The 14,082-nt window shown below is 41.1% G+C and overlaps 1 protein-coding gene across 2 annotated transcripts in view; it reads right to left on the bottom strand.

Moving 5' to 3' along the window:
* Positions 1-261: 261 nt before the first annotated feature.
* The window catches only part of ATP6V0E1 (ATPase H+ transporting V0 subunit e1), a 36,546-nt gene continuing 22,725 nt past the window's right edge, over positions 262-14,082 (bottom strand). The window contains exons 3-4 of one of the 2 annotated variants that reach the window (XM_078066878.1): positions 13,496-13,625; positions 262-549 (exon numbers count right to left, since the gene is read on the bottom strand). In XM_078066878.1, coding sequence (XP_077923004.1) covers positions 13,532-13,625 — 94 coding nt within the window. In that variant the 3' untranslated portion in view covers positions 262-549; positions 13,496-13,531. Of the gene's footprint in view, positions 550-5,377; positions 5,861-13,495; positions 13,626-14,082 lie in introns of those variants that run through there. The other variant, XM_036120334.2, reaches the window with a different exon arrangement.

Genomic DNA, 14,082 nt, shown 5'->3' with positions numbered 1-14,082 from the left:
AAAATACCTGTTCAATGTTGTTGAGAAGCTTTTGTGGCTTGTAAAGTTTCACACTTAGCTTCTCAACTCATGCTTCCTCAAATACATCGCCTACTTCTACAAAACATCTGCTCTGCTTGTTCTGTTTTGGAGTGGCAACCCACAGTGTAGTACCACGCTTTGGACAGTGTAAAGAAACTATGGAAACCATGTCAAAATCCTGACAGCAACTTAAGTTGAATCCTGACTGGATTCATGCGGGTAGCAGTGTTATTGAGCATCCTTAGCCACTAGAACACTCCTGTTTTGGAGTTGGCCGGGGGTGGGGGGTAGGTGAGAGTTGGGGGAAACAGGGCCAGTACATTTCACAAGGAGGGGGTTTTAACTGAAGCAGTGACACAGCCTCAATGAAAGACTTGCTTGGAGCAGTTGGGAGGGAAAGAACAGTGGGGCTTATTCTAACCCATGTGGGACCCCAGAACATTAATACCCCAGGCTTCCACTTTTCTATGTGGGCAGAATCAAAATCAATGCTCCCTTTTCATTTCACCATGCCGTCGCTGTGAGCACCTATACAAAAAAAAGAGGCCAGAGTTTTATAAGCTGAATGCTCTGTACTCTGTCCTGCACAACCAAAACGGTTAATCAGAATTGTTGTGAACTCGCTGATTTTCATTGATTCAGAATAGCTTCAGTGTTTTAATAGACCTAGCTGACTTTTTTTTTAAAGATTTTATTTATTTATTTAACAGAGAGAGACACAGTGAGAGAGGGAACACAAGCAGGGGGAGTGGGAGAGGGAGAAGCAGGCTTCCCGCCGAGCAGAGAGCCCGATATGGGACTCGATCCCAGGACCCTGGGATCATGACCTGAGCCAAAGGCAGACGCCTAACGACTGAGCCACCCAGGCGCCCCCTCCCCTGACCCTGAATTACTCTTAAACAAAAACAAAAAACGTGTGTGTGTGTTCTATAATGTTTGAAGTATTAACACTATTCTGACAATGGTCCCCTCCAAAACACCTTTTATTCCCCCGATTATAAAAGTAATACATACTCTCTGTAGAAAATACACAAAGTTGCAAAAGAAATAATCATTATCAACATTTTGGTCTATTTCACACCAGGCTTTTTGCTATGTACATAAGTTTAAAATCCTGTCTTTTTTTCTTAAAATTCTTTTTTGTTATTAAAATAATTTTTATCATTTCTTTTTACTCTTTTACTTTTTACTTTTATCATTTCTTTACTTTTTAGAAAATGCTAAAAAGGAAAAAGAAAATTTGAACCATCTGCAGTTCCAGAAGCAATGTTAGTACTTTTGTTTATCTTTTTAATCTCATTTCTAGGCATACATTGCAGAAAAAAAGAAATTATTAAATGCACCATGATATTCCCTCAGTTGGATGCAGTATGACTTTAAATTAAAGCATCTCTTTATGTTGGGCATTAACTGTGCTATGATAAATTGTGCTATGATAAATATCCTTTCCATTAATTGTGCTACGATAAATATCCTTTATGGTGGTTATTTTATACTGTGCTTTTTTCTTCTTTGAAAATTAAGGGTTTTCTACAATTAATTCCATCCATTCAACTTTTGAGAGAAAATTGAAATAAAGGAACGGGGGAAAAGTTAATACATAACTTTTGCCTAAAGTCCCATCTTCATTTTAAATATATTTGTTCTTCAAACAGAAGAGAGCACTTGCATAGAAGGATGGGTTGTTGAAAGCATTCTAAAATGCCTAGATATGTATTTTAAGATAAAATTTAAATATAGTTAATAAAGGAGCAATTGACTCTTCAAAAAATTTTTTTTCAAGATTTTATTTATTTGTCAGAGAGAGAGAGTGAGAGAGAGCAAGCACAAGCGGGGGGAGCGATGCGGGACTCGATCCCAGGGCCCTGGGTTCATGACCTGAGCTGAAGGCAGACGCAATCAACTGAGCCACCCTGGTGTCCCGACTCTTCAAATTTTTGGAAGATGAAATCCAGGGCCAAATCTTCCATGAGTCCAAGCAACAATTTAAAATGGGGTGCTTGGGTGGCTCAACGGGTTGGACTCCTGCTTTCGGCTCAGGTCATGATCTCAGGGTCATAAGACTGAGCCCTCCTGGGGCTCTGCACATACTCAGCAGGGAGTCTGCTTGAGATTCTCTCTCTGCCCCTCCCCCCACTCACGCACACACTCTCTCTCTAAAATAAACAAATCTTTTAAAAAAAACATTTCTCAATTTTAACACTTACAATTGTCAAAAAACTGGCCAGCAGAAATGAGCAAAAAGACACTACTTCCAAAGCAATGCCCAAGTAAGATAGGATAAAATATTGTTGGGTCAATGGTAAGGGTACAGACATCATAATACGCTTGAAGGAAACAACAAAAACATTGTTCAAAGAAAACAATGACTACATCTTAAATCATGCCGGAAATACTCCCGTTCTGGTAGAAGAGCTTGTTGGACTCACATAGAACCTGGAAGGGCAGGAAGGATGTGGTCCAGACACTTATGCTAGGATTGTTTCTAAGAGATCCATCTCCCTGCTCAGAGTTCAGGCCTGGAGCCTGGTGTGTGTCTTTGATTTTTCTGTAACCGAAGTACCAATGACTAATCAAAAGGGAAACCATATGTAGAAAAAAAAAAAAATCAGTTGGCTGCCCCCCTAAGGCCTGTCTTTACAGAAATAAAAAGTCATCAGGGGATCCTAGCGGTTTTGTCATTTCTTTGGAAAATACTTTGTGTATTATTAAAAATTACAAATCATCTTCACCAACATCTCACTTGGTAACAAGCTTGTATAGCAGAAAAGGCAGGGATTATCCCCACTTTGTAGATGAAAAAACTGAGGCTCAGAAATTAAATGATTTGCTCAAAGTTAATACCGCTTGCAGGTGATGGAGTAAGACTGCAAACCTGGGGCCTCTCCTAGTCTAATGATCATGCCAGGAGTCCACACCACATTCATCTGGACAGGCTTTAGAGGAGTAGGACATTTCCAATATCCTTTTAAAGGCCTGGATGGGGCTCCTTCCAAGCTGGGGTCCTGACAATCACTGGAGCAAGAGAACAGTCAAACAAAATGTGATTCGCAGCCATCCATCCATCTCAGACGACGGGCCATGTTGTAACAAAACGGGTCAATTACTAGGAATGAGGTGGGGAGAAAACATGTGTCCGAGTTTACATATTAGTTGTATTTAATATTCCCGAAAATGTCATAAATGAGGAAACAAGCTCAAGGGTTAAGTGACTTCCTGGACAAAGGGAACTTAGCAAGTTTCCCTCATAAAAAATGAGTTGATTGTCTCATTCCATCATTTCAACAATAGCCATAAAGCTAGGTGGTGACAGTCACAGTACCTGGCCTTTAGGGGCTTGTGATCAGTCTTTCTGGGAAGTCTTTGCTCTCCAACGTGGCTGGGAAATGAGCTCCTTTCTTCTTCAGAAGCTTTACACTGAGGCCATTAGAGCCTCACCAGCAGTTTAAGTCCCACTAGGGTTGGGAGAGAAGCCTCCAGGTTCAGGCCTGAGCTGTAATTAGGGCCCTTTACTTCCCTAGGAGGCTTACTGAGCAGTATGTTCCCTTCTGGGGGACAATCAAAACCTCCCTGGCACAGAATCAGCCCCTTCAGTGCTCACATCCTTGTGTTTCTGTTATTAATGCAGCCAACACACTACTCTTGCTGACTTGTGTCCGTAGGAATTGGATCCCACCAAGTGGCAGGTCCAAACGCAAAAAGCAATGTAATCCAGTTGACGTCTCAAAATGTCTAATTGAGAGCAAATGGGAAGTACAAAAACGGATCAGTACAAAGTGACAGAATAAGGCAGGACTCAGGGACTTGGATCAGCTAGGGTCTGACCTCTGCTTTCAACTAGGCCATTAAATTGGAACTGTGCCAAACCATGATCATGAACGCTGTCCTCCATCACGGCCACAAGCATGCCACAGCTAAGGTCTGCTGTGCCGAAACAACGTAGGCTCCCTATCAGCTAATGCCATATGTTGAACTCAAGACAGGCGAAAGCAACACTCAAAGGAAGTGCCGCTACAACAGAGACATCACAAGGCTCAGCTTCAAAACCGTGGTGCTTTGCAAGAAAGCAGTGCAGAGTGGCGTCTGGAAGGTTTTAGGCTACCCCCAGCAATAATGGGATGAAGGGCCTGACTTGAAGAATCTGGGTAGACAGCTGCAATGGAGTCACACTTCCCCCATGGTTAGGGTTCAGAGACTGCAGCATCCTTTTATGTACCCACAGTAACCACCAGCATTGCTTTCTTCAATGACAAATATTAAGGTCAAGTGAATTGCTCTGATGGGAGACAGCCTGGAAGAATTCTTCCCTAATACCTGAAACTCAAAGCTGGCTCCAACTTTGGGAAAGGCAGGGTGGCAAGTGAGAAGGGCTCTAGAGGGGAAATTAAAAAATATGGATCCTACTCCCTGGTCTGCTTCGGACCAGCTGCATTAAGCCCTGTCTGGGCTCAGATTCTTTATCTATAAAACCATGGGTTAGCTAGTTTTTGCCACTATGGTCCCTCCAGTGTCAGATCTTCACTGTTTTATGGATTCCATGAAATTAGCTAAAAAGACCCTTTTGCTGGAAATGTAAAGTATGGAGTTGCCTCTCAAGAAAATTTGAAGTTCAAAATAAAAGTAAAGAATGAAAAGAAAGAAATGAAAGCAGGACAGTCATTTCAACTTGAAACTCTTATTATTAAGAACAGCAAAGCAACAAGTTCAGACAGTTTGGGAGGAATAGAAAAGCACAAACTGCAAAACAGGAAATCCATTCTTGGCTTGGCTAGCTGTCAAAAAGCCATGGGCTGGTGAAAATTTAGATCCATTTAAATTTTTAATTTCTTAAAGCTAATAAAGTCCCCAAATGAGTGAATTATTCAGAGGGCTGCTACCAAAACACAGAATTACCGTCCCAGCCCAGGCTTTTTAACCCGTCCTGATTTCTCCGGTACTATCTCTGAGGGTGTGATGGTACAAGGAACTGCCAGTTCCATCTTGTGCCTGTGCTGGGTACGGACCCTCTAGTTGCTCACCATCATAACCACTGTTTTATGGACAATGGTCTAACACAGCCTCGGATTACAGTTCTACGTAGACCGATCTTACCTCACCAGATTGTGTATCAGCTCTTGAACTTTCAGGGACCTCAATTCCCACGCCTTTGATTCCTCCAGGGCCTTGGCTACAGTAAGCACCCAAATGATTACTAATGATTAAGAAAAGTACTCACCGGTCTCTTCAGGTACATCAAACTACATGACCACGTTCATATTTCCAACCTCAGTTTGAACTACAAAATCATTTTTTTTAAAAGGCATCATCTAGCGGCAGAAAAGCTTACAAAAATGAACTTAATAACACTGAAACCAGATTTCCACAGAGAAAAATAATTTATTCCAGTAGATGGCAGAAATAAGAAAGTCATCCTGAAAATATACTTTGGTGCAATTCTGTTGGGACCGACAGCCCCTCTGAACATGCTCTCCTACTGACTGCCCCACTGGATTCTGTCTTGTGACAGTTAAACACTTTGCTGATTCCCATGTTGTGACCAGGCAGGAGTCATCTTCAAATTCACAGGTTCCAAGGAGAGAGCAACGTATTTCTCAGAAGAATAGCACCTTCTATCTCAGAAGAGTGCATAAACACTTTACAGAGTCAGCACAGTTTAGGTTAAGTAGGCACATAATTTGTCAAAACGTAAAAAAGGTGACAGGAAAAATACTGCATTGTAGAATAAGATATTCAAACGTGGTGTGAATATTTAAGGCAGCTGACGGCCAAAAGAGGCGAGTCAAAGAAGGTGGTCTGGGTTTGGAGTTGATTTTGCATCTAGAGGAATTCTCTTCATGACCTGCAAAACAAAGCCGTTCTAGTAACTGATCCTTACGCCATCCTTAAGTGGGCAAGAGGTTAATAACATCAAGAAAAGTCAATCAGGCCAATAATTTAAAAATATATAGGTGTACTCAATAAATACTTGAATGAAAAGTGGGCTCAAGTAAAGTCCCAGTTTGGGCAGGTTTTGCAGGGCTGTGACAATAGGTCCGATTATCTAAGACAATGCTGAACTGAGGATCATAAGTAACAGTTTGACTGTGTCATGGAAAGCAGGAAGTTGACTCAGACTAATCCTACTGGAATCTAATGAGTTCACTTCAAGAATCCCTATTTGCCCCTATCCTCTTACAGCTAGCAAACTTTTTTTTTTTTAAAGATTTTATTTATTTATTTGACAGGGAGAGACACAGCGAGAGAGGGAACACAAGCAGGGGGAGTGGGAAAGGGAGAAGCAGGCTTCCCGCCGAGCAGGGAGCCCGATGTGGGGCTCGATCCCAGGACCCTGAGATCATGACCTGAGCCGAAGGCAGTCGCTTAACCAACTGAGCCACCCAGGCGCCCCTCAGCTAGCAAACTTTTAAAATAGGAATCTTCACACATCAAACTCATAGCAGTGGTTGCATAAACTCCTTTATATAAAGCTTATTTTAAAGAACTGTATAGGGGTGCTGGGGTGGCTCAGTTGGTTAAGCGTCTGCCTTCAGCTCCAGTCATGGTCCCAAGGACCTGGGACCGAGCTCCGCATCGGGCTCCCTGCTCAGCAGAGTCTGCTTCTCCCTCTCCCTCTTCCTGCCGCTCCCCCTGCTTGTGCTCTCCGTCAAATAAATAAATAAATATATCTTTAAAAAAGATAAAATAAAGGACTATATAAACAAAGCCACATATGCTGCTTTCAAAATTAAAAGCCAATAAAGAGAATATAAAAATTAAGTAAATAGTGGCTTTCAAGGGAAATTTCCACACAAAACCTTAGTTGGCAGAAAAGAAAACAAGCTGGTTAAGGGGTGCCTGGGTGGCTCAGTCAGTTAAGCGTCTGCCTTCGGCTTGGGTCATGATCCCAGGGTCCTCGGATGGAGCCCCGCATCAGACTCCCTGCTCAGCGGGAGTCTGCTTCTTCCTCTGCCCCTTCCCTACCGCTCATGTGCACGCTCTCTCTCTCTCAAATAAATAAAATCTTAAAAAAAAAAGAAAAAGAAAAAAGAAGACAAGCTGGTTATGACACACAATTTGCCAGAACGTTGAGGGTTAGGTACATGTGGGCGAGGAGCTAGTTAAACTGGGAAGAGACATGGTTTATAGGCAGGCATATCTGACAAGACTGAAGGTCAAATAGGACGTAGGAGATCTGATTGGCCTTTGAGGTTTTCCCAATCAGTGGGCACAACCAGGAGAATCCACAGAGCAGTGTGGTAAAATAATAGGTTTCCCAAGGCCTGGGGTCCATAATGCCCAGAAACAAACACAAGGCTGCTGGTAAGTCTTCCTGGAGCCAGCTGGGGCAGTCCAATCACCCTCAGTATGGAAAGCACCAGACTGCTGGACCCACTAAGGAGGGACACTGCTAACAAAACACATTCAACTCAAGATATAATCAGAGGACTGTTTTTTACAATGTACTAGGAAAATAACCACATCGGGCCAGGGAGGGGCAATTACCAGAGCTACTGGTTTCTTGTGGCCTCACGGCCTCATAAAACCTTTAATCTAATGATCGTTTCCTCTTCTCCTTAGGCCAGCAGAACAATCCATCTGCACAGCCCTGAGTTCCAGGCAGATGATAAATTTAATTTGAGAATACTGAAGCAGTGAATACAGATGTTTTGTGTGTTAATTTTTTATGAAGCACACAGGTTAGACCTCCTCATTGTTTAGACCTTTTTGGACACATGAATAATAACAAAAGGGAAAAATAAGTCTTCACACCTTTGGAAAACCACAGAGAAACAGAGTAATTTTCACGTAAGCTCAATGATACTAGTTTCAGATAATGTGAGTGAGCGTTATGTTAAATGGCATGGACTTGTGGTTTGATTTGGGAGTGAATTAAAGAAGCACATATTCTAACTGTCTCTCTGACATGAAATAGCCATCTGGGGGTGGGTGGGGAGGAACTCAACCAAAGGGTCCACGTTCTCATTTTATAAAATAAGGAAATCACTAAAGCTATTTTCAGATACAACGGGAGAATGAAGACAACATAAATATATTAAGGGCAGAACCAGCAAATCTGTTCAAGGGAGGATGAGTGAATATATTTTTTTAATCAAAAAATAGGTTTCATTTTTATCTGTATTTTTTTGTTTTAGATAAAGTCACAAAACAGTTCCTTCTTTACAATTATGTGTAAGATACGTGTTTATTGTAGATTAACTACAAGAGATATCCAAGCAAATGAAAGGTATGTGTATTTAACAAGTCAAGGCAAGGCACAAAATGAATGGCAAAAACTGGAGAGCTAAATACATCTAGGGAGAAAGAAAATCACTTTGAGACCAAGTGGCCAGAAAAGAAAGTACAAGGATTTGCAAGCTGGACACTCAGAGAGAAAACATCAGAAAGAATTGAGAGAATGGGTGAATGAAGGCAAGAGAGCAGAGAGGATGTCTGCAGAATAGTGTGTTTACTAATCTGCCTCCTAAATTAATGACTGTCGTAGGCCAGTGAGAGACAGGAAAGGCTAAGCAAAGTTCATTAAGTCAAGAACATGGAAATGGCAGGGCTGGAACCAATAGGTCTTAGAGCAAAGCAGTGAAGAAAGGCTGCAAAAGTGGTCTGAAGGCAACTGGAAAGGCCTTGACCGCCAACCTGGGAAGCTGGACATAATCTGCAGGTTAGTTATTCTTACCTTCCGTGGCTCATGGGAACTTTGGTGACCCTGACAAAAGCTGTGCTTACCACATGTTACAGAGCATTCCAAGGGGCAGGTATCCACTAAACTCAGGGACTTCAAGTTTAAAAAAAACCAACAACCCTGCAGTAGCCTATGGAGAACTACTGAAAGCTTCTGGGGCAAGCAGTGATCTCTTTCAGGAAGTGCTGTATCAGGAAGACAAAAAGGGTGGTGTTTCATAGATATAGTGACTACAGAGCAGGGGGACCTGATGAAGAGCCCCTGTAATATCTTGGAGCCGCAATGATCAAGGTCAGAAACCAGGGCGCCCAAAGGAGGGACAGGGAGGAGAAGCAGACGTAAGAGCCATTCACAAGATCAACTGGATTCGAGGAAGAGGAGAAAGAAGTGATCGGATAGGTTCTGACTCTAAGCGACAGTGAAACCTGTAACCTCAGGAACTGAAACGAAGACATGACAGTCTGAAGTGGCAACAGCATATCCGGTCAGAGAGAGCAGAGTAAAAGATACACCTTTTAACCACAAAACACCTCGCACCGTTTAAGTTTTCACAAATATGGCTTCATTTCAACCTCTCAACAAATCACAAACCTCTTCAGAGCCCACAGCCTTCCCTGAAATCCCCACTCAGTACCATGCACCTCATGAGCACTCAAATATTTTTGGAATGCATAGAAAAACAGCTTCCCCTGGGCAGAGGCCTAATTACCAATATACTTTATTCCTCTCCTGTCCAGACTCTTTAATAAAATAGAATGTCTGCCCTTTAGGACTACAGTAAGCCATATCGACTCATCTAAAAGATTACAATGGTGTGGTAAACCAACTAACTTAAAGGATGCTGGGGCTGAAGCCAAATCCACTCCAAGGAGATTCCACACTAGCATCACATCCCCAAGGCTGTAGGAAAATGGGCCATGACAAAACAGCCGTCTTGATGTGACAGTTCTGGAAGCATCTTAGGAATCTAGGAGAGGCAGACGGGGCTGGCAGGGGGCAGAGATGGAATGAGCGCTGTTCTTAGATTAGTACCAGGAAGATTCCCAGCCAATAAATATAATGTGCTGAAACTCAGTCTATCATCAACACATGAAAGAAAATCATGGCAAGTAAAGTGATTACAGTAGCAAAAGATCAGCTAGGTGTTTAACTGTGCTGTTGAAATCAAGTCAATTCCATCTATATAAAATTACTCTAAAGCTTTCACGACTATTCCTCATTTTCCTCTGCTGAATACCATGTCTGGCTTACACCTCCTACTTTCCAAAATCTGGCCTCTAATCATGCACAAAATCAAACACTTTTCCTTAGCAGATGAAGACAGGCCTAAATCTGGTTTCTGGACTCCTTTATCATTCCATAAAGTTCAAAAGGGAATTTAGCTCAGTCTTTCGATTTACCACAAAGAAAAGTGAAGTCCTGTCACAGAAGTTGTTTGCTCCCATGTTAGGCAGAGATTAGATCTCTTCATGTGATAACTCCAAAGACCTACAGTTATGGTACTACCATAATAGAATATTTGTGACAGGGCATTCCTAGTTAGGGTTCTCCTGATTATGTCCTCCTGCTTCCTGGAATCTGCTTGTAAAGGAACCACCTTTAATATAAGGGTTTCAAGCAGCCCTGGTTTGTGCTGTGGACCAGAGTGCAAACAAGGAATTTGTCTGTCAGGTTAACTTGAGATTGAAAATGTGGACAAACAAAACCTTCAGATCCACACATTCACTGTTCTCCAGACCCACAGGGTCCAATTCTCTTTTATTACAAGGGAAGGAAATGAGGCTCAGAGAAGTTAAGTGAAAGGCAATGCTGGAAGGAGATCCAACTGAGGCCTGAAGGTCTCTGCCCCAATCAACATCCTTACCTAATATCCACTATAGTTAAAAGGAAGGATAACAAACAGGAGAATTTGATGAAAAAAAAAGACATGTAAAAAAAAAATCTTATAAATCAGACAATACATATGTATATACACTCCCCTTTGGGCAAAGACAGAACTCTAAGGAAAAAAACAAAAACAAAAAAACACCTGACTACTTACCTATCAGACTGGCAAAAATCTAGGCTGTGAGGAAATAGGCACTCTCGTATATTGTTGGTGGAAATGTAAAAATGGTATAATCCCTATAGAAGGGAATGGAGTAATAGCTAGAAAAAGCATATATACCTTTAAACCAGATTCAATTCTCATGGACTCTAATCCAAAGATCACCAGCAAAAATATAAAATGTCTTATGTTTAGGATGATATTGTGCCTTTATCAATAATAGCAAAAGACTAGAAACAATCCAAAAGTACATCAATCGCTATAAAAAGAATTGAGGAAGATCTCTATACACTGATAAGAGCAATCTCTAGGATATATTGTTCAGTGAAAAAAAGCAAGGTACAGAATAGTATACATAAGATGGAATCTCTTCTGTAATAGCTGTGTGTGGGGGATATACACACATATGTATATATACATACATATATAGATTAATATGTATGTATGTATTTGCTTATCTTGGCAACATGAAACACAGGAAGGCCTCTCTGAATGTATCTTGTTTATAATTTTTATTTTGGAAATATGTTTTACATATTCAAAAAACAGTAGCAAATAAAAAAATTACTTTGAATTGAACACAAAAAAACAATCTAATTACGTATCAATTGGTTATGATGAGAGAAAATATTTCAAGTGACCTCAGAAAACGACATTTTTTTCTTTATTTGTTCTAAGGACAAATAAAGCAGCAAAGAAATCCTAAACTGCACTCAATAAACTTAGAGTTAGTAGCTAACTGATGTTATTTTGAAACTGTATGTATTGCAGGATAATGAAAATAAGTAATTAAATTGTCTGTAGGAGCCAAGATTTTCAGCATATGTGAATGATATTCAAGAATAAAACCAAAGTAGTAAAAACCATGTAATGTTAAATTGGAATTAAAAGTACTAACATGAGGGGAGCCTGGGAGGCTCAGTCAGTTAAAGCATCTGCCTTTGGCTCAGGTCATGATCCCAGGGTCCTGGGATCAAGCCCTGCATCGGGCTCCCTGCTCAATGGGGAGCCTGCTTTTCCCTCTCCTTCTGTACCTCTCCCCCCTGCTTGTGCTCTCTCCCTCTCTGTCAAATAAATACGTAAAATCTTTAAAAAAAAAAAAGAAGGTACTAACACGAACTCATGATTTTTTTCTTCTTGGAACATACTTCCTGGCTCTGTCCACTGTAAAGACTTAGAAGCAACAACGCCCGCAGAAATGGATGCACCTAACAATCAGAGCCTGGTTTTTAAATCCATTTCCCACTGAAGGAACCACAGCCAGCTGGGCTTGAGAACTGACTAGTGAACCAGGGATCCTTTCAGTGGGAAATTTAGAAAGCAATCTGAGGAACAGCTGATTCCAAGTCTGGGACAGGAAACACACACAGAGGGGTCTGGAGCATCTTGATGTTGCCAGTAAGTAAGGAAACTACCAAGGACTAGTATCAAAAGGACATAGAAGCCAGTCTAGACAGGCTCCCGTAGGCCAAAGAAAGAACAACTGAACATTAAAAGGGTAATAAATGTAACTGATTAAAATTCAAAAGGGAAGAAAAAACCTCTCTGGATACCCTGGAAGTAACTTGGGCACTAACATCTTACCCTGAAAATTAAAAGAAAAGAATTAAATATGTATACTGCTTTTCCTGTATGATCTATATTTCAAGGTTACTATACAACCCTAGAATGAGGGTAAGTTCATCCTTATAGAAACATTTCATCTAATCAAATGCAGATGTAACAATGGAACTAGAAAATCATCATTTTGCACTTTCCACTGAAATGTTTACTCCAGGCTAAGATCATCAATGGATAAAATCCCCAGATAAAAGGCTGGCAGAGAACTTTGCAACTGGAGGGACCAGGGTGCTGTTACCTGAACCCACTGATCATTATAGCATCACAAAAGACAGGAGAGTCAGACATCGTGTGTCTCTTGATATGAGTTCACAGTACCACCTAAAAAACACTCTTGCCAAAAAAGCGGAACCAGAATCTAGGCAAGCATTGAGTGCTGACTTTCATTTATCAAAATAATGGAAAAAGAGGAACAAACTAAATGACAGGTTTTCTGACTCTCGGCCAGTGAATAAATCTTCCCACTATACCACTCCTTACCTCCCTGATCTTCTGAACCAAATAAAACCTACAATTTTAACTTCAGTTTTCAAAGGGCACCTGTCTCTCTCTATCCAAAGCATTCAGAAATGCCCTTAATTTAAAATCTGTCAGCAACTTTAAGAATCCTACAATATCAAGTATAAACAGTCATGCTCCTGTGTCTGAAAGACTGCATGCAAACTTTATTTAAATGGCTGGGTAAGGGGCGCCTGGGTGGCTCAGTCATTAAGCGTCTGCCTTTGGTTCAGGTCATGATCCCAGGGTCCTGGGATCAAGCCCCGCATCGGGCTCCCTGCTCAGTGGGAAGCCTGCTTCTCCCTCTCCCCCTGCTGTGTTCCTGCTCTCGCTAACTCTCTCTCTCTCTCTGTCAAATAAATAAATAAATAAAATCTTAAAAAATTTTTAAAAAATAAAAAAAAATAAATGGCTGGGTAACAGCAGAATTTAAAAGACTCTTATGAATAAATCCTTTGGTAAAGTGAATGGCCTAAGTTCCAAATTTATTTCTGCTCTTCAGATGTTTACTTTGAGCAGCCTGCCCTTGCCAAGTGTTAAAATGGCTGTAGTTTTCTGAGGAAAAGTCAAGGCAACCTCTAGCTGACAGTGTGACAGACAACACTGATGTGAAAGGTCGAGGGCATAGTCACCTCAATGATGGAGCACTGGAGAGCAGGTCTTCCTCCTTAAGGCCAATGATACTTGAGGTACCAGATGGTTTCATTTTTCAACTGTGGTCCAAAGAGAGGGTTGAGTTGGGCCAGAATTGCAATCAGCCAACTAAAAGAATGATGGGGGGAGGAAAAGCAACAAAAGAAAGTGGTGAACTCATGTTGGAACAGTACCATTTTCAACTAGGATGAAAACGAATGCTTTAGTAAAATTTAAATCTATTCTGCTCGGACCAAACCTTCCATACACTTAAGTTCATAAAACACATGGTGCTATGGGAGCGTATCTTATAAACCCTGTTTCAAAAAGCATACCCTGCCTTTGTTTCAATACATAGTGACAAAGCAGTGAGGCTTCACCATAGTTGTCTTTTCTCTCACTACCTTAATTCCAAGCATCCAAGATTTCCCCCATTCATATAAGATCTTTACCTCAGATTATCTTTACTTAATTTCAATTTAGCATCATCACAACTTCCAAGCTCAGGAAGAATGGGTGTTACTTTATCCATTCTCTAAATGCTAAGACCCACAAACGATAGCACACATCCATTTTTACTGAGAGA

This window comes from Halichoerus grypus, chromosome 2, assembly GCF_964656455.1.
Source record: "Halichoerus grypus chromosome 2, mHalGry1.hap1.1, whole genome shotgun sequence".
Classification (NCBI taxonomy): domain Eukaryota; kingdom Metazoa; phylum Chordata; class Mammalia; order Carnivora; family Phocidae; genus Halichoerus; species Halichoerus grypus.
This window is presented reverse-complemented; position numbering and strand designations above follow the sequence as displayed.